Raw genomic sequence first — 19646 nt, forward strand, 5'->3', positions numbered from 1 at the left:
GTTATATGAGGCATAAATAACCAACTGGTATGTTAACGTAGCATATTATGGTAAGAGTCATTCAAATAACTATAACATAAAGAACATGCTATATGTTTACCAAACAATCTGTCACTCCCAATCGCTAAATCCCATGAACATTTAGTCTCTTACGTGAATGAGATAAATAATATTATTGGATATTTTACGCTAATGTGTTAATAATTTCACACATAAGTCGCTCCTGAGTATAAGTCGCACCTCCGGCCAAACTATGGAAAAAAACTGCGGCTTATAGTCCGAAATATACGGGTACCCGGTAATTGTTTTCTGACAAAATGGTTTCCCACCTGACCAGGCTTCTTACCAAGTGACACAGCCAGACATCATCGCTCCGTTGTCCTGACTGTCCTGAAGGAGGCGTTGGAGCAAGCGGGACTGAAGCCCTCAGACATAGACTGTGTGGCCTACACCAAAGGTAAACATTGGTTTGGCATAGGGTTGTCTCCATACCAATATTTTGATACCGGTACCAACATGTATTTCGGTACTTTTCTAAATAAAGGGGACCACAAAAAATGACATTATTGGCTTTATTTTAACAAAAAATCTTAGGGTACATGAAACATATGTTTATTATTGTAATTTAGTCCTTAAATAAAATAGTGAACTTGTCTTTTAGTAGTAAGTAAACAAACAAAGACTCCTAATTAGTCTGCTGACATATGCAGTAAGTTAAAGTACCAATGATAGTCACACACACACTAGGTGTGGCGAAATTATCCTCTGCATTTGACCCATCACCCTTGTTCACCAACTGGGAGGTGAGGGGAGCAGTGAACAGCAGCGGTGGCCGCGCCCGGGAATCATTTTTGGTGATTTAACCCCCAATTCCAACCCTTGATGCTGAGTGCCAAGCAGGGAGGTAATGGCTCCCATTTTTATGGTCTTTGGTATGACTTCATATTGTGTCATTTATCATTCTATTATTTTGTCTACATTATGAAGAACAAACTGTAAAAATGTATTATTAATCTAAATTGGGGGTTAAATCACCAAAAATTATTCCCGGGCGCAGCCACCGCTGCTGCTCACTGCTCCCCTCACCTCCCAGGGGGTGAACAAGGGGATGGGTCAAATGCAGAGGACAAATTTCACCACACTTAGTGTGTGTGTGACAATCATTGGTACTTTAACTTAACTTTAACTTTACACATACAAACTGTAGCACACAAAAAAGCACATTTAATAAAAAAAAAACGTTATCATGGTCTTACCTTTACTTATAAAATAAGTCCATGAGCCGCTGTTGTACTTTACTTGTTCATTTACTGTTAATATCTGCTTATGTTCTGTTTTAACGTGTTCTATCTACACTTCTGTTAAAATGTAATAATCACTTATTCTTCTCTTCTTTGATACTTTACATTAGTTTTGGATGATACCACACATTTAGGTATCGATCCGATACCAAGTAGTCACAGGATCATACATTTGTCATACTTTAAGTTATCATGTGTCCAGGGACATATTTCCCGCGTTTATAAATATAACATGAATTTAAAAAGAAAAAAGATTTTGTGACGATAAAAAATACAGATGTAATCATAGTAGTATCGACTAGATACACTCTTGTACTTGGTATCATTACAGTGGATGTCAGGTGTAGATCCACCCATGGCGTTTGTTTACATTGTGACGCCAGGTGAGCTGTTGTATCCTCCTACGGTGTGTACCTATTCCTCGTCCTGCAGTGATACTTGTAAGAAACTTACTTTATTTGTCGCCATGGAGACAAGGATTAGTGATTTAGAAGTAGCTAAAACATTGCCGATTGCGGATGGACATTAGCCGCTAACTAGCTAGCCATGTCTTAAAGTTAAAAAGTTAAAGTACAAATGATTGTCAGACACACACTAGGTGTGGTGAAATGTGTCCTCTGCATTTGACCCATGCCCTTGGTCACCCCCTGGGAGGTGAGGGGAGCAGTGAGCACCAGCGGTGGCCGCGCCCGGGAATCATTTTTGGTGATTTGGTGAAAGCACCTCTACCTGAGGGCGTTTCAGTGTTATAACTTCACCTTTATCGTCAGTTTTTAGGCCAAAAATGCGTCCGTTCTCCCTTTTCTGTCTACACACTGTGTCTGCTTGTAAGTACTCCGTGATTGTGCGCTGCCGAACATGCTCCTCTCTCTGGTCGTAAAACCAACCAACGTGAAGACGACGCGCCGTCATGTCTGTAAAAAAAAAAAAAAAAAAAATATGGCAAACCGGTACTTTTCAAACAGAGTATAGTACCGTTTTTGATTCATTAGTACTGCAATACTATACTAGTACTGGTATACCGTACAACCCTAGTTTGGCATGTTTGAAAAGTGAAGTCTAAAGGTGTCAAAACTGCTAGGATTGAAACATGTAAACATAAACTAAATGGCTTGTTAAAATATAAATGTTATGCCTTTATGCTCCAGCATGACTGAGAATGTGGCAAGTGACATTTTCAAGTGTAAGGTTTGATGTTTTCTGTCCCTCTCAGGTCCTGGCATGGGTGCCCCCCTGGTGACAGTGGCGCTGGTGGCCCGCACGGTGGCCCAACTGTGGGGGAAGCCCCTCCTCGGGGTCAATCACTGTATCGGCCACATCGAGATGGGCCGACTGATCACCAAAGCCAATAACCCCACCGTGCTTTACGTCAGCGGTGGGAACACACAGGTTAGTAGGCGCTGATGTGGTTTCTACCGATTATTAGTACCGGATTTTTCGGACTATAAGTCGCAGTTTTTTTCCTAGTTTGGCTGGGAGTGGGACTTACACTCAGGTGCGACTTATGTGTGAAATTATGAACACATTAGCATAAAATATCAAATAATATTATTTATCTCATTCACGTAAGAGACTAGATCAGGGGTGCTTACACTTTTTCTGCAGGCGAGCTACTTTTCAATTGATCAAGTCGTGGGGATCTACCTCATTCATATATATCATTTATATTTACTTATTTATGAAACATATGTTTTTGTTAACAAGTTAAAGGTGTTTCATGATAATGCAAGCATGTTTAACACATATAGTTAATATTGTTAATAAATTAAAGGTGTTTAATGAAAATACAAGTATGTTTAATACATATAGTTAATATTGTTAACAAGTTAAAGGTGTTTAATGATAATACAAGCATGTTTAACACATATAGTTAATATTGTTAATAAGTTAAAGGTGTTTAAAGATAATGCAAGCATGTTTAACACATATAGTTAATATTGTTAATACATTAAAGGTGTTTAATGATAATACAAGAATGTTTAACACATAGTTAATATTGTTAACAAGTTAAAGGCGTTTAAAGATAATACAAGCATGTTTAACACTTATAGTTAATATTGGTAATAAGTTAAAGGTGTTTAAAGATAATACAAGCATGTTTAACACATAGTTAATATTGTTAATAAGTTAAAAGTGTTTAGAGATAATACAAGCATGTTTAACACATATAGTTAATATTGTTAATAAATTAAAGGTGTTTAAAGATAATACAAGCATGTTTAACACATATAGATTCCTTTCTTTCATGAAGACAAGAATATAAGTTGGTGTATTACCTGATTGTGATGACTTGCATTGATTGGAATCAGACAGTGGTGCTGATAAGGTCCGCATTTTCGAATGGAGGAGAAAAAAAGTCCTCCTTTCTGTCCAATACCACATGAAAGTGGTTGGTTTTTGGCATCTTATTTATCCAGCTTCCGTACTCCTTTGTATACACTTTATAAGAAATACATTGTTGGCAAACTCCGTAGCTTGCTAGCTTGTGCACGCCAGCTTTCTGAGACTCTTATTTTGGTAGCGCAGGCAGGATGAAGCAGCGCTTTTATTGTGCAACTGTGCAGTCGGTCTTTGGAGTTTTGACGACAGGTACGGCGCCAGAGTCTGTTGAAATAAAGTGTTTCTCGCCTTCCTGTCGTAGTTGTAATGAGCTGGCAGCAGCCAGCGTCATCTCAGAAGACCCTCGGGTGCCGTGAATGTCAATCAAGTGACGAAAGTGACGTCATAGTGAAGATTTATGATCGCTCATTTTTAGGACTATTTTTTTAATGGCTGGCTGGTGATCGACTGACACACCCTCCGAGATCGACCGGTAGCTCGCGATCGACGTAATGAGCACCCCTGGACTAGACGTATAAGATTTCATGGGATTTAGCGATTAGGAGTGACAGATTGTTTGGTAAACGTATAGCATGTTCTATATCAGGGGTCACCAACGCGGTGCCCGCGGGCACCAGGTCGCCCGTAAGGACCAGATGAGTCGCCCGCTGGCCAGTTCTAAAAATAGCTCAAAGAGCAGCACTTACCAGTGAGCTGCCTCTATTTTTTAAATTGTATTTATTTACTAGCAAGCTGGTCTCGCTTTGCTCGACATTTTTAAATCTAAGAGAGACAAAACTCAAATAGAATTTGAAAATCCAAGAAAATATTTTAAAGACTTGGTCTTCACTTGTTTAAATAAATTAATTTATTTTTTTACTTTGCTTCTTATAACTTTCAGAAAGACAATTTTAGAGAAAAAATACAACCTTAAAAATGATTTTAGAATTTTTAAACACATATGCCTTTTTACCTTTTAATAATAATAATAATAATAATAATAATACCTGGGATTTATATAGCGCTTTTCTAAGTACCCAAAGTCACTTTACATGTAGAACCCATCATTTTTTCACACCTGGTGGTGGTAAGCTACTTTCATAGCCACAGCTGCCCTGGGGTAGACTGACAGAAGCGTGGCTGCAATTTGCGCCAACGGCCCCTCCGACCACCACCTATCATTCATCATTCAATTCACCGGTGTGAGTGGCACCGGGGGCAAAGGGTGAAGTGTCCCGCCCAAGGACACAACGGCAGCAATTTTTGGATGGTAAGAGGCGGGGAGCGAACCTGCAACCCTCAGGTTTCTGGCACGGTTGCTCTACCCACTACGCCATGCCGCCCCTTTTAAATTCCTTCCTCTTCTTTCTTGACAATTTAAATCAATGTTCAAATACATTTTTTTTATTGTAAAGAATAATAAATACATTTTAATTTAATTCTCCATTTTAGCTTCAGTTTTTTCGACGAAAAATATTAGTGAAATATTTCTTCAAACTTATTATGATTAAAATAAAAAAAAAATATTCTGGCAAATCTAGAAAATCTCTAGAATCAAATTTAAATCTTATTTCAAAGTCTTTTGAATTTCTTTTAAAATTTTTGTGCTGGAAAATCTAGAAGAAATAATGATTTGTCTTTGTTAGAAATATAGCTTGGTCCAATTAGTTATATATTCTAACAAAGTGCAGATTGGATTTTAACCTATTTAAAACATGTCATTAAAATTCTAAAATTAACCTTAATCAGGAAAATTTACTAATGATGTTCCATAAATTATTTTTTAAATTTTTTCAAAAAGATTCGAATTAGCTAGTTTTTTCTCTTCTTTTTTTCGGTTGAATTTTGAAATTTAAAGAGTCGAAATTGAAGATAAACTATGTTTCAAATTGAATTTTCATTTTTTTCGTGTTTTCTCCTCTTTTATAAAAATGTTAGTGGGTAGCTATTAAAATGGGATATTGTGATTTCACAAGACTGTCTTAGAAGTGCCATTTTTCCATCCATTTTCTACCGCTTATTCCCTTCGGGGTCGCGGGGGGTGCTGGAGCCTATCTCAGCTACAATCGGGCGGAAGGCGGGGTACACCCTGGACAAGTCGCCACCTCATCGCAGGGCCAACACAGATAGACAGACAACATTCACACTCACATTCACACACTGGGGCCAATTTAGTGTTGCCAATCAACCTATCCCCAGTGATCATTTGAAAATGTTCAATTTGAAAAATGTGCACTTAGAGAAAATATAAAAATAAATTGTTGCATATTGATATTTATCTGTTTCTATATATATTTATTGTGAGAAATCATTAAGATGATCAGTGTTTCCACAAAGATAAATATCATTAATTATTAATAATAACATAGAGTTAAAGGTAAATTGAGCAAATTGGCTATTTCTGGCAGTTTATTTAAGTGTGTATCAAACTGGTAGCCCTTCGCATTAATCAGTACCCAAGAAGTAGCTCTTGGTTTCAAAAAGGTTGGTGACCCCTGTTCTATATGTTATAGTTATTTGAATGACTCTAACCATAATATGTTACGTTAAAATACCAGTTGGTTATTTATGCCTCATATAACGTACACTTATTCAGCCTGTTGTTCACTATTCTTTATTTATTTTAAATTGCCTTTCAAATGTCTATTCTTGGTGTTGGCTTTTATCAAATACATTTCCCCAAAAAATGTGACTTATACTCCACTGCGACTTATATATGTTTTTTTCCTTCTTTATTATGCATTTTCGGCCGGTGCGACTTATACTCCGAAAAATACGGTAATTTTGATAGTAGGCTAATATAGAACCTTACATCATGTGTTGTCTTCATTATAACACTTATATAAGACTTTTAAAGTCATTTTGATAGTAGGCTAATATAGACACTTACATCATGTGTTGCCTTCATTATAACACTTATATAAGACTTTTAAAGTCATTTTGATAGTAGGCTAATATAGACACGTACATCATGTGTTGTCTTCATTATAACACTTATATAAGGCTTTTAAAGTCATTTTGATAGTAGGCTAATATAGACACTTACATCATGTGTTGTCTTCATTATGACACTTATATAAGACTTTTAAAGTAATTTTGATAGTAGGCTAATATAACTAATATAGACACTTACATCATGTGTTGCCTTCATTATAACACTTATATAAGACTTTTAAAGTCATTTTGATAGTGGGCTAATATAGACACGTACATCATGTGTTGTCTTCATTATAACGCTTATATAAGACTTTTAAAGTCGTTTTGATAGTAGGCTGATATAACTAATATAGAACCTTGCATCTTGTGTTGTCTTCATTATAACACTTATACAAGACTTTGAAAGTCATTTTGATTGTAGGCTAATATAACTAATATCAGAGGTGGGTAGAGTAGCCAGAAATTGTACTCAAGTAAGAGTACTGTTACTTTAGAGATTTATTACTCAAGTAAAAGTAAGGAGTAGTCACCCAAATATTTACTTGAGTAAAAGTATGTTGTGAAAAAAACTACTCAAGTACTGAGTAACTGATGAGTAACCTGTTCGTTTAATGACGACGGCAACAAATAATGCACAAAAACCTACAAATAGCAATGAGCAAATTCAGAGGCAGGAATATCTCTTAAGCAACTAAAACAATGATATATATTAAATAATAAGACATTAACATAAAAAAAATGAAGGCAAATTGAGCCACGATAACTTAACAGCACCATAGGCTCAGTCGGCAGAGATTACAAAGGAAAATAACAAGTTAGCCTTTACGCAAACCATAAACTGATAGGTGTGGGCTGCACCTGGGAACACACTGTGCACTTCTGATTGGTGTTTCTATGCATTCGTGAGTGTGTGTGTGCGTGTGTGTGCGTGTGTGCGTGTGTGCGCGTGTGTGCGTGTGTGTGTGTGTGTGTGTGTGTGTGTGTGTCTCTGTCTCACTATGAGGCTGCAGTGTGTTAATAAATGTCTCCACACCATGTACATTTGACAGTGATTCATAGCAGGTAAGCTAACATCAGCCTACGGTGACTGCCAAAATATCTACTAACGTTACTTACCGCCATGTGCTTCCTCAAATATGACGTTGAGTTCATGTAAACTTAAGCTTGTTGCTGCTGAAACTTCGTGTGCAGTTAATCATGTGACCGCCTGGCTCTGTTTGATTGGTGAAACACAGTCCAACGTCACCAGTGACTGCATTTGATTGGTGAAACGGAGGCATGCGATAGATCCTACTTTGAAGGTCTGTCTGACAAACCAAAACAAACAAAACGTTCATTAACAGATGGATAAAAATCAGTAGCGAGTAGCGAGCTGAATGTAGATAAATGGAGCGGAGTAAAAGTAGCGTTTCTTCTCTATAAATATACTCAAGTAATAGTATGTTGCATTGAAACTACTCTTAGAAGTACAATTTATCCCAAAAGTTACTCATGTAGATGTAACGGAGTAAATGTAGCGCGTTACTACCCACCTCTGATTAATATAGACACTTACATCATGTGTTGTCTTCATTATAACACATATATAAGACTTTTAAAGTCATTTTGATAGTAGGCTAATATAACTAATATAGAACCTTACATCATGTGTTGTCTTCATTATAACACTTATATAAGACTTTTAAAGTCATTTTGATAGTAGGCTAATATAGACACTTACATCATGTGTTGTCTTCATTATAACACTTATATAAGACTTTTAAAGTCTATTTGATAGTAGGCTAATATACCGGTAACTAATATAGAACCTTACATCATGTGTTGTCTTCATTATAACACTTATATAAGACTTTTAAAGTCATTTTGATAGTAGGCTAATATAACTAATATAGACACTTACATCATGTGTTGTCTTCATTATAACACTTATATAAGACTTTTAAAGTAATTTTGATAGTAGGCTAATATAACTAATGTAAACACTTACATCATGTGTTGTCTTCATTATAACACTTATATAAGATTTTTAAAGTCATTTTGATAGTAGGCTGATGTAGACACTTACATCATGTGTTGTCTTCATTATAACACTTATATAAGACTTTTAAAGTCATTTTGATAGTAGGCTAATATAACTAATATAGACACATACATCATGTGTTGTCTTCATTATAACACTTTTATAAGACTTTTAAAGTCATTTTGATAGTAGGCTGATATATCTAATATAGACACATACATCATGTGTTGTCTTCATTATAACACCTATATAAGGCTTTTAAAGTCATTTTGATAGTAGGCTGATATAGACACTTACATCATGTGTTGCCTTCATTATAACACGTATATAAGACTTTTAAAGTCATTTTGATAGTAGGCTAATATAACTAATATGGACACTTACATCATGTGTTGTCTTCTATATAACACTTATATAAGACTTTTAAAGTAATTTTGATTGTAGGCTAATACAACTAATATAGACATTTACATCATGTGTTGTCTTCATTATAACACGTATATAAGACTTTTAAAGTCATTTTTATAGTAGGCTAATATAGCTAATATAGACACTTACATCCTGTGTTGTTTTCATGATAACACTTATATAAGATTTTTAAAGTCATTTTGATAGTAGGCTAATATAACTAATGTAAACACTTACATCATGTGTTGTCTTCATTATGACACTTATATAAGACTTTTAAAGTCATTTTGATAGTAGGCTAATATAGACACTTACATCATGTGTTGTCTTCATGATAACACTTATATAAGACTTTTAAAGTAACTTTGATGGTAGGCTGATATAACTAATATGGACACATACATCATGTGTTGTCTTCATTATAACACTTGTATAAGGCTTTTAAAGTCTTTTTGATAGTAGGCTGATATAGACACTTACATCATGTGTTGCCTTCATTATAACACTTATATAAGACTTTTAAAGTCATTTTGATAGTAGGCTAATGCAACTAATATAGACACTTACATCATGTGTTGTCTTCATGATAACACTTATGTAAAACTTTTAAAGTCATTTTGATAGTAGGCTGATATAACTAATATAGACACTTACATCATGTGTTGTCTTCATTATAGCACTAATATAAGACTTTTAAAGTCATTTTGATAGTAGGCTAATGCAACTAATATAGACACTTACATCATGTGTTGTCTTCATGATAACACTTATGTAAAACTTTTTAAGTAATTTTGATAGTAGGCTGATATAACTAATATAGACACATACATCATGTGTTGTCTTCATTATAACACTTATATAAGACTTTTAAAGTCATTTTGATAGTAGGCTGATATAACTAATATAGACACTTACATCATGTGTTGTCTTCATTATAGCACTAATATAAGACTTTTAAAGTCATTTTGATAGTAGGCTAATATAGCTAATATAGACACTTACATCATGTGTTATCTTTAATATAGCACTAATATAAGACTTTTAAAGTCATTTTGATAGTAGGCTAATACAACTAATATAGACATTTACATCATGTGTTGTCTTCATTATAACACGTATATAAGACTTTTAAAGTCATTTTGATAGTAGGCTAATATAGCTAATATAGACACTTACATCATGTGTTATCTTTAATATAGCACTAATATAAGACTTTTAAAGTCATTTTGATAGTAGGCTAATATAACTAATATAGACACTTACATCATGTGTTGTCTTCATTATAACACTTATATAAGACTTTTAAAGTAATTTTGATAGTGGCTAATATAACTAATGTAAACACTTACATCATGTGTTGTCTTCATTATAACACTTATATAAGATTTTTAAAGTCATTTTGATAGTAGGCTGATATAGACACTTACATCATGTGTTGTCTTCATTATAACACTTATATAAGACTTTTAAAGTCATTTTGATAGTAGGCTAATATAACTAATATAGACACTTACATCCTGTGTTGTTTTCATGATAACACTTATATAAGACTTTTAAAGTAATTTTGATGGTAGGCTGATATAACTAATATAGACACATACATCATGTGTTGTCTTCATTATAACACCTATATAAGGCTTTTAAAGTCATTTTGATAGTAGGCTGATATAGACACTTACATCATGTGTTGCCTTCATTATAACACTTATATAAGACTTTTAAAGTCATTTTGATAGTAGGCTAATACAACTAATATAGACACTTACATCCTGTGTTGTTTTCATGATAACACTTATATAATATTTTTAAAGTCATTTTGATAGTAGGCTAATATAACTAATGTAAACACTTACATCATGTGTTGTCTTCATTAAGACACTTATATAAGACTTTTAAAGTAATTTTGATAGTAGGCTAATATAGACACTTACATCATGTGTTGTCTTCATTATAACACTTATATAAGATTTTTAAAGTCATTTTGATAGTAGGCTGATATAGACACTTACATCATGTGTTGTCTTCATTATAACACTTATATAAGACTTTTAAAGTCATTTTGATAGTAGGCTAATATAACTAATATAGACACTTACATCCTGTGTTGTTTTCATGATAACACTTATATAAGACTTTTAAAGTAATTTTGATGGTAGGCTGATATAACTAATATAGACACATACATCATGTGTTGTCTTCATTATAACACCTATATAAGGCTTTTAAAGTCATTTTGATAGTAGGCTGATATAGACACTTACATCATGTGTTGCCTTCATTATAACACTTATATAAGACTTTTAAAGTCATTTTGATAGTAGGCTAATACAACTAATATAGACACTTACATCCTGTGTTGTTTTCATGATAACACTTATATAATATTTTTAAAGTCATTTTGATAGTAGGCTAATATAACTAATGTAAACACTTACATCATGTGTTGTCTTCATTATGACACTTATATAAGACTTTTAAAGTAATTTTGATAGTAGGCTAATATAGACACTTACATCATGTGTTGTCTTCATTATAACACTTACATAAGACTTTTAAAGTCATTTTGATAGTAGGCTGATATAACTAATGTAAACACTTACATCATGTGTTGTCTTCATTATAACACTTATATAAGATTTTTAAAGTCATTTTGATAGTAGGCTAATATAACTAATATAGACACTTACATCATGTGTTGTCTTCATGATAACACTTATATAAGACTTTTAAAGTAATTTTGATAGTAGGCTGATATAACTAATATAGACACATACATCATGTGTTGTCTTCATTATAACACCTATATAAGGCTTTTAAAGTCATTTTGATAGTAGGCTGATATAGACACTTACATCATGTGTTGCCTTCATTATAACACGTATATAAGACTTTTAAAGTCATTTTGATAGTAGGCTAATATAACTAATATGGACACTTACATCATGTGTTGTCTTCTATATAACACTTATATAAGACTTTTAAAGTAATTTTGATAGTCGGCTAATACAACTAATATAGTCATTTACATCATGTGTTGTCTTCATTATAACACGTATATAAGACTTTTAAAGTCATTTTTATAGTAGGCTAATATAGCTAATATAGACACTTACATCCTGTGTTGTTTTCATGATAACACTTATATAAGATTTTTAAAGTCATTTTGATAGTAGGCTAATATAACTAATGTAAACACTTACATCATGTGTTGTCTTCATTATGACACTTATATAAGACTTTTAAAGTCATTTTGATAGTAGGCTAATATAGACACTTACATCATGTGTTGTCTTCATGATAACACTTATATAAGACTTTTAAAGTAACTTTGATGGTAGGCTGATATAACTAATATAGACACATACATCATGTGTTGTCTTCATTATAACACTTGTATAAGGCTTTTAAAGTCTTTTTGATAGTAGGCTGATATAGACACTTACATCATGTGTTGCCTTCATTATAACACTTATATAAGACTTTTAAAGTCATTTTGATAGTAGGCTAATGCAACTAATATAGACACTTACATCATGTGTTGTCTTCATGATAACACTTATGTAAAACTTTTTAAGTAATTTTGATAGTAGGCTGATATAACTAATATAGACACATACATCATGTGTTGTCTTCATTATAACACTTATATAAGACTTTTAAAGTCATTTTGATAGTAGGCTGATATAACTAATATAGACACTTACATCATGTGTTGTCTTCATTATAACACTTATATAAGACTTTTAAAGTCATTTTGATAGTAGGCTAATATAACTAATATAGACACTTACATCATGTGTTGTCTTCATTATAGCACTAATATAAGACTTTTAAAGTCATTTTGATAGTAGGCTAATATAGCTAATATAGACACTTACATCATGTGTTATCTTTAATATAGCACTAATATAAGACTTTTAAAGTCATTTTGATAGTAGGCTAATACAACTAATATAGACATTTACATCATGTGTTGTCTTCATTATAACACGTATATAAGACTTTTAAAGTCATTTTTATAGTAGGCTATTATAGCTAATATAGACACTTACATCCTGTGTTGTTTTCATGATAACACTTATATAAGATTTTTAAAGTCATTTTGATTGTAGGCTAATATAACTAATGTAAACACTTACATCGTGTGTTGTCTTCATTATGACACTTATATAAGACTTTTAAAGTCATTTTGATAGTAGGCTAATATAGACACTTACATCATGTGTTGTCTTCATTATAACACTTATATAAGACTTTTAAAGTCATTTTGATAGTAGGCTAATACAACTAATGTAAACACTTACATCGTGTGTTGTCTTCATTATGACACTTATATAAGACTTTTAAAGTCATTTTGATAGTAGGCTAATATAGACACTTACAACATGTGTTGTTTTCATTATAACACTTATATAAGACTTTTAAAGTCATTTTGATAGTAGGCTAATATAACTAATATAGAACCTTACATCATGTGTTGTCTTCATTATAACACTTATATAAGACTTTTAAAGTCATTTTGATAGTAGGCTAATATAACTAATATAGACACTTACATCATGTGTTGTCTTCATTATAACACTTATATAAGACTTTTAAAGTCATTTTGATAGTAGGCTAATATAACTAATATAGACACTTACATCATGTGTTGTCTTCATTATAACACTTATATAAGACTTTTAAAGTAATTTTGATAGTGGCTAATATAACTAATGTAAACACTTACATCATGTGTTGTCTTCATTATAACACCTATATAAGGCTTTTAAAGTCATTTTGATAGTAGGCTGATATAGACACTTACATCATGTGTTGCCTTCATTATAACACTTATATAAGACTTTTAAAGTCATTTTGATAGTAGGCTAATACAACTAATATAGACACTTACATCATGTGTTGTCTTCTATATAACACTTATATAAGACTTTTAAAGTCATTTTGATAGTAGGCTAATACAACTAATATAGACATTTACATCATGTGTTGTCTTCATTATAACACGTATATAAGACTTTTAAAGTCATTTTTATAGTAGGCTAATATAGCTAATATAGACACTTACATCCTGTGTTGTTTTCATGATAACACTTATATAAGATTGTTAAAGTCATTTTGATAGTAGGCTAATACAACTAATATAGACATTTACATCATGTGTTGTCTTCATTATAACACGTATATAAGACTTTTAAAGTCATTTTTATAGTAGGCTAATATAGCTAATATAGACACTTACATCCTGTGTTGTTTTCATGATAACACTTATATAATATTTTTAAAGTCATTTTGATAGTAGGCTAATATAACTAATGTAAACACTTACATCATGTGTTGTCTTCATTATGACACTTATATAAGACTTTTAAAGTCATTTTGATAGTAGGCTAATATAGACACTTACATCATGTGTTGTCTTCATTATAACACTTACATAAGACTTTTAAAGTCATTTTGATAGTAGGCTGATATAACTAATGTAAACACTTACATCATGTGTTGTCTTCATTATAACACTTATATAAGATTTTTAAAGTCATTTTGATAGTAGGCTAATATAACTAATATAGACACTTACATCATGTGTTGTCTTCATGATAACACTTATATAAGACTTTTAAAGTAATTTTGATAGTAGGCTGATATAACTAATATAGACACATACATCATGTGTTGTCTTCATTATAACACCTATATAAGGCTTTTAAAGTCATTTTGATAGTAGGCTGATATAGACACTTACATCATGTGTTGCCTTCATTATAACACTTATATAAGACTTTTAAAGTCATTTTGATAGTAGGCTAATACAACTAATATAGACACTTACATCATGTGTTGTCTTCATGATAACACTTATATAAGACTATTAAAGTCATTTTGATAGTAGGCTGATATAACTAATATAGACACTTACATCATGTGTTGTCTTCATTATAACACTTATATAAGACTTTTAAAGTTATTTTGATAGTAGGCTGATATAACTAATATAGACACTTACATCATGTGTTGTCTTCATTATAACACTTATATAAGACTTTTAAAGTCATTTTGATAGTAGGCTAATATAACTAATATAGACACTTACATCATGTGTTGTCTTCATTATAACACTTATATAAGACTTTTAAAGTCATTTTGATAGTAGGCTAATATATCAAAATATGTTGTCTTCATGATAACACTTATGTAAGACTTTTAAAGTAATTTTGATAGTAGGCTGATATAACTATTATAGACACATACATCATGTGTTGTCTTCATTATAACACTTATATAAGACTTTTAAAGTCATTTTGATAGTAGGCTAATATAGCTAATATAGACACTTACATCATGTGTTGTCTTTAATATAGCACTAATATAAGACTTTTAAAGTCATTTTGATAGTAGGCTAATACAACTAATATAGACATTTACATCATGTGTTGTCTTCATTATAACACGTATATAAAACTTTTAAAGTCATTTTTATAGTAGGCTAATATATCTAATATAGACACTTACATCCTGTGTTGTTTTCATGATAACACTTATATAAGATTTTTAAAGTCATTTTGATAGTAGGCTAATATAACTAATGTAAACACTTACATCATGTGTTGTCTTCATTATGACACTTATATAAGACTTTTAAAGTCATTTTGATAGTAGGCTAATATAGACACTTACATCATGTGTTGTCTTCATTATAACACTTATATAAGATTTTTAAAGTCATTTTGATAGTAGGCTAATATAACTAATATAGACACATACATCATGTGTTGTCTTCACGATAACACTTATATAAGACTTTTAAAGTAATTTTGATAGTAGGCTGATATAACTAATATAGACACATACATCATGTGTTGTCTTCATTATCACACTTATATAAGACTTTTAAAGTCATTTTGATAGTAGGCTAATATAGACACTTACATCATGTGTTGCCTTCATTTTAACACTTATATAAGACATTTAAAGTCATTTTGATAGTAGGCTGATATAACTAATATAAATCAAATCAAATCAAATCAACTTTATTTATAAAGCACATTTAAAATTTACCACAGGGGTAGCCAAAGTGCTGTGCAATGAACAGGTTAAAAGATAAAACGAGTACCGAGCAAATATAGACACATACATCATGTGTTGTCTTCATTATAACACCTATATAAGGTTTTTAAAGTCATTTTGATAGTAGGCTGATATAGACACATCATGTGTTGCCTTCATTATAACACTTATATAAGACTTTTAAAGTCATTTTGATAGTAGGCTAATACAACTAATATAGACACTTACATCATGTGTTGTCTTCATGATAACACTTATATAAGACTTTTAAAGTAATTTTGATAGTAGGCTGATATAACTAATATAGACACATACATCATGTGTTGTCTTCATTATAACACTTATATAAGACTTTTAAAGTAATTTTGATAGTAGGCTGATATAACTAATATAGACACATACATCATGTGTTGTCTTCATTATCACACTTATATAAGACTTTTAAAGTCATTTTGATAGTAGGCTAATATAGACACTTACATCATGTGTTGCCTTCATTTTAACACTTATATAAGACTTTTAAAGTCATTTTGATAGTAGGCTAATATAACTAATAGAGACACTTACATCCTGTGTTGTCTTCATTATAACACTAATATAAGACTTTTAAAGTAATTTTGATAGTAGGCTAATATAACTAATATAGACACATACATCATGTGTTGTCTTCATTATAACACTTATATAAGATTTTTAAAGTCATTTTGATAGTAGGCTAATATAACTAATATAGACACTTACATCATGTGTTGTCTTCATTATAACACTTATATAAGATTTTTAAAGTCATTTTGATAATAGGCTAATATAACTAATATAGAACCTTACATCATGTGTTGTCTTCATTATAACACTTATATAAGACTTTTAAAGTCATTTTGATAGTAGGCTGATATAGCTAATATAGACACTTACATCATGTGTTGTCTTCATTATAACACTTATATAAGATTTTTAAAGTCATTTTGATAATAGGCTAATATAACTAATATAGAACCTTACATCATGTGTTGTCTTCATTATAACACTTATATCAGAGTTTTAAAGTCATTTTGATAGTAGGCTAATATAACTAATATAGAACCTTACATCATGTGTTGTCTTCATGATAACACTTATATAAGACTTTTAAAGTCATTTTGATAGTAGGCTAATATAGACACTTACATCATGTGTTGTCTTCATTATAACACTTATATTAGACTTTTAAAGTCATTTTGATAGTAGGCTAATATAACTAATATGGACACTTACATCATGTGTTGTCTTCTATATAACACTTATATAAGACTTTTAAAGTAATTTTGATAGTAGGCTAATACAACTAATATAGACATTTACATCATGTGTTGTCTTCATTATAACACGTATATAAGACTTTTAAAGTCATTTTTATAGTAGGCTAATATAACTAATATAGACACTTACATCATGTGTTGTCTTCATTATAACACTTTTATAAGATTTTTAAAGTCATTTTGATAGTAGGCTAATATAACTAATATAGACACTTACATCATGCGTTGTCTTCATTATAACACTTATATACGATTTTTAAGTAATTTTGATAGTAGGCTAATATAACTAATATATATTTCTATATAATACTTATATCAGGCTTTTAATTTTTTTGTGACTCCAGACAGATTTTTTTTTTGTATTTTTATTCAAATATGGCTCTTACCATATTTTGGTTTGCCGACCCCTGATCTACCCGGTCGATCTCTTAATATTTACATAGAATTTTTTCCATTCAAAAATCTAAGTGGATATTTGTGTGTTCCTTATTGTCAAAGGTCATTGCATACTCAGAACGGCGTTACAGGATCTTTGGGGAGACCATAGACATTGCAGTGGGCAACTGTTTGGACAGGTTTGCCAGAGTCATCAAGGTGTGTGCACTATAAATATACTCTTTGACATTTGCTGGCCTTTCAGTCACTCAAACTGGTCAACTCTGCAGATTTCTAACGACCCCAGTCCTGGCTACAACATAGAACAGCTGGCCAAGAAGTAAGTACAACAACAACAACAACAACAATGAACTCCTGCTGTTTTTTTTGCTTTCATCACCTTTTTGGCATGGCTTGTAATCAGGGGCACGCACTATGTGGAGCTTCCATACACCGTCAAAGGAATGGACGTGTCCTTTTCCGGGATTCTCTCTTTTATCGAGGTGAGTGCTGGCAATTATAGAAGGCATATTTCATTTTAAAGTCCCGATGTGAAGGAATTGTGTTTTCATAGGAAGCTGCTCACAAGATGCTGGGCTCTGGTCAGTGTACAGCCGAGGACTTGTGTTTCTCCCTGCAGGTGAGAATGACTAAAGCAGTTGTGTTGTTATTGTTCATCACTAGGGTTTAAATATACCTTTAAAACGATACCAATACCAACTGAGCACTTCATTCGATATTAATCATGTGAAAAGAATGCAATGGGTTGCATAATTGCCACCACTCCTCCCAATTCAAGATTTTTTACACAAATACATTTTGAAAGTGCTCAAATATTTATTAAATAACTGTACAAACATGTACAACAAAGTAGTATTTCGGCTGTGTCATTTTAAACCACATCACAACCAACCAACATTCTGAATCTAACCAGTAAGGAACCACTGACCAGTGAGTCCTCCTCAACAGTTCTTTTTAAGAAATATTAACATACTGCTATGCACAGTAGTAGTACTGTTACTGTCATGTTATGCACAATAGTAGTACTGTTACTGTTATGCACAGTAGTAGTATTGTTACTGTTATGCACAGTAGTAGTACTGTTATGCACAGTAGTAGTACTGTTACTGTTATGCACAATAAACTACTATCTATCTATCGAGTAGTACTGTTACTGTTATGCACAGTAGTAGTATTTTCCCTGTTATGCACAGTCATAGTATTGTTACTGTTATGCACAGTCGTAGTATTGTTACTGTTATGCACAGTAGTAGTATTTTCCCTGTTATGCACAGTCATAGTATTGTTACTGTTATGCACAGTCGTAGTATTGTTACTGTTATGCACAGTAGTAGTATTTTCCCTGTTATGCACAGTCATAGTATTGTTACTGTTATGCAGTCGTAGTATTGTTACTGTTATGCACAATAGTAGTATTGTTACTGTTATGCAAAATAGTAGTATTGTTACTGTTATGCACAGTAGTAGTACTGTTACTGTTATGTACAGTAGTAGTATTGTTACTGTTATGCACAGTAGTAGTATTGTTACTGTTATGCACAGTAGTAGTACTGTTACTGTTATGTACAGTAGTAGTATTGTTACTGTTATGCACAGTAGTAGTATTGTTACTGTTATGTACAGTGGTAGTATTGTTACTGTAATGCACAGTAGTAGTATTGTTGCTGTTATGCACAGTAGTAGTACTGTTACTGTTATGCACAGTAGTAGTACTGTTATGCACAGTAGTAGTACTGTTATGCACAGTAGTAGTATTGTTACTGTTATGTACAATAAAGTACTATCTATCTATCGAGTAGTACTGTTACTGTTATGCACAGTAGTAGTATTGTTACTGTTATGTACAGTGGTAGTATTGTTACTGTAATGCACAGTAGTAGTATTGTTTCTGTTATGCAC

The 19646-nt window shown here is 31.9% G+C and overlaps 1 protein-coding gene across 1 annotated transcript in view; it reads left to right on the forward strand.

Annotated features, from left to right (window-relative positions):
• The window catches only part of osgep (O-sialoglycoprotein endopeptidase), a 37297-nt gene that overhangs the window by 8680 nt on the left and 8971 nt on the right, over positions 1-19646 (forward strand). Inside the window, exons 3-8 of the mRNA XM_061959105.2 lie at positions 338-457; positions 2515-2690; positions 17850-17945; positions 18017-18066; positions 18151-18229; positions 18301-18366. Coding sequence (XP_061815089.2) covers positions 338-457; positions 2515-2690; positions 17850-17945; positions 18017-18066; positions 18151-18229; positions 18301-18366 — 587 coding nt within the window. The remainder of the gene's footprint in view (positions 1-337; positions 458-2514; positions 2691-17849; positions 17946-18016; positions 18067-18150; positions 18230-18300; positions 18367-19646) is intronic.

This window comes from Nerophis lumbriciformis, linkage group LG05 (genome assembly GCF_033978685.3).
Source record: "Nerophis lumbriciformis linkage group LG05, RoL_Nlum_v2.1, whole genome shotgun sequence".
NCBI classification, from domain to species: domain Eukaryota; kingdom Metazoa; phylum Chordata; class Actinopteri; order Syngnathiformes; family Syngnathidae; genus Nerophis; species Nerophis lumbriciformis.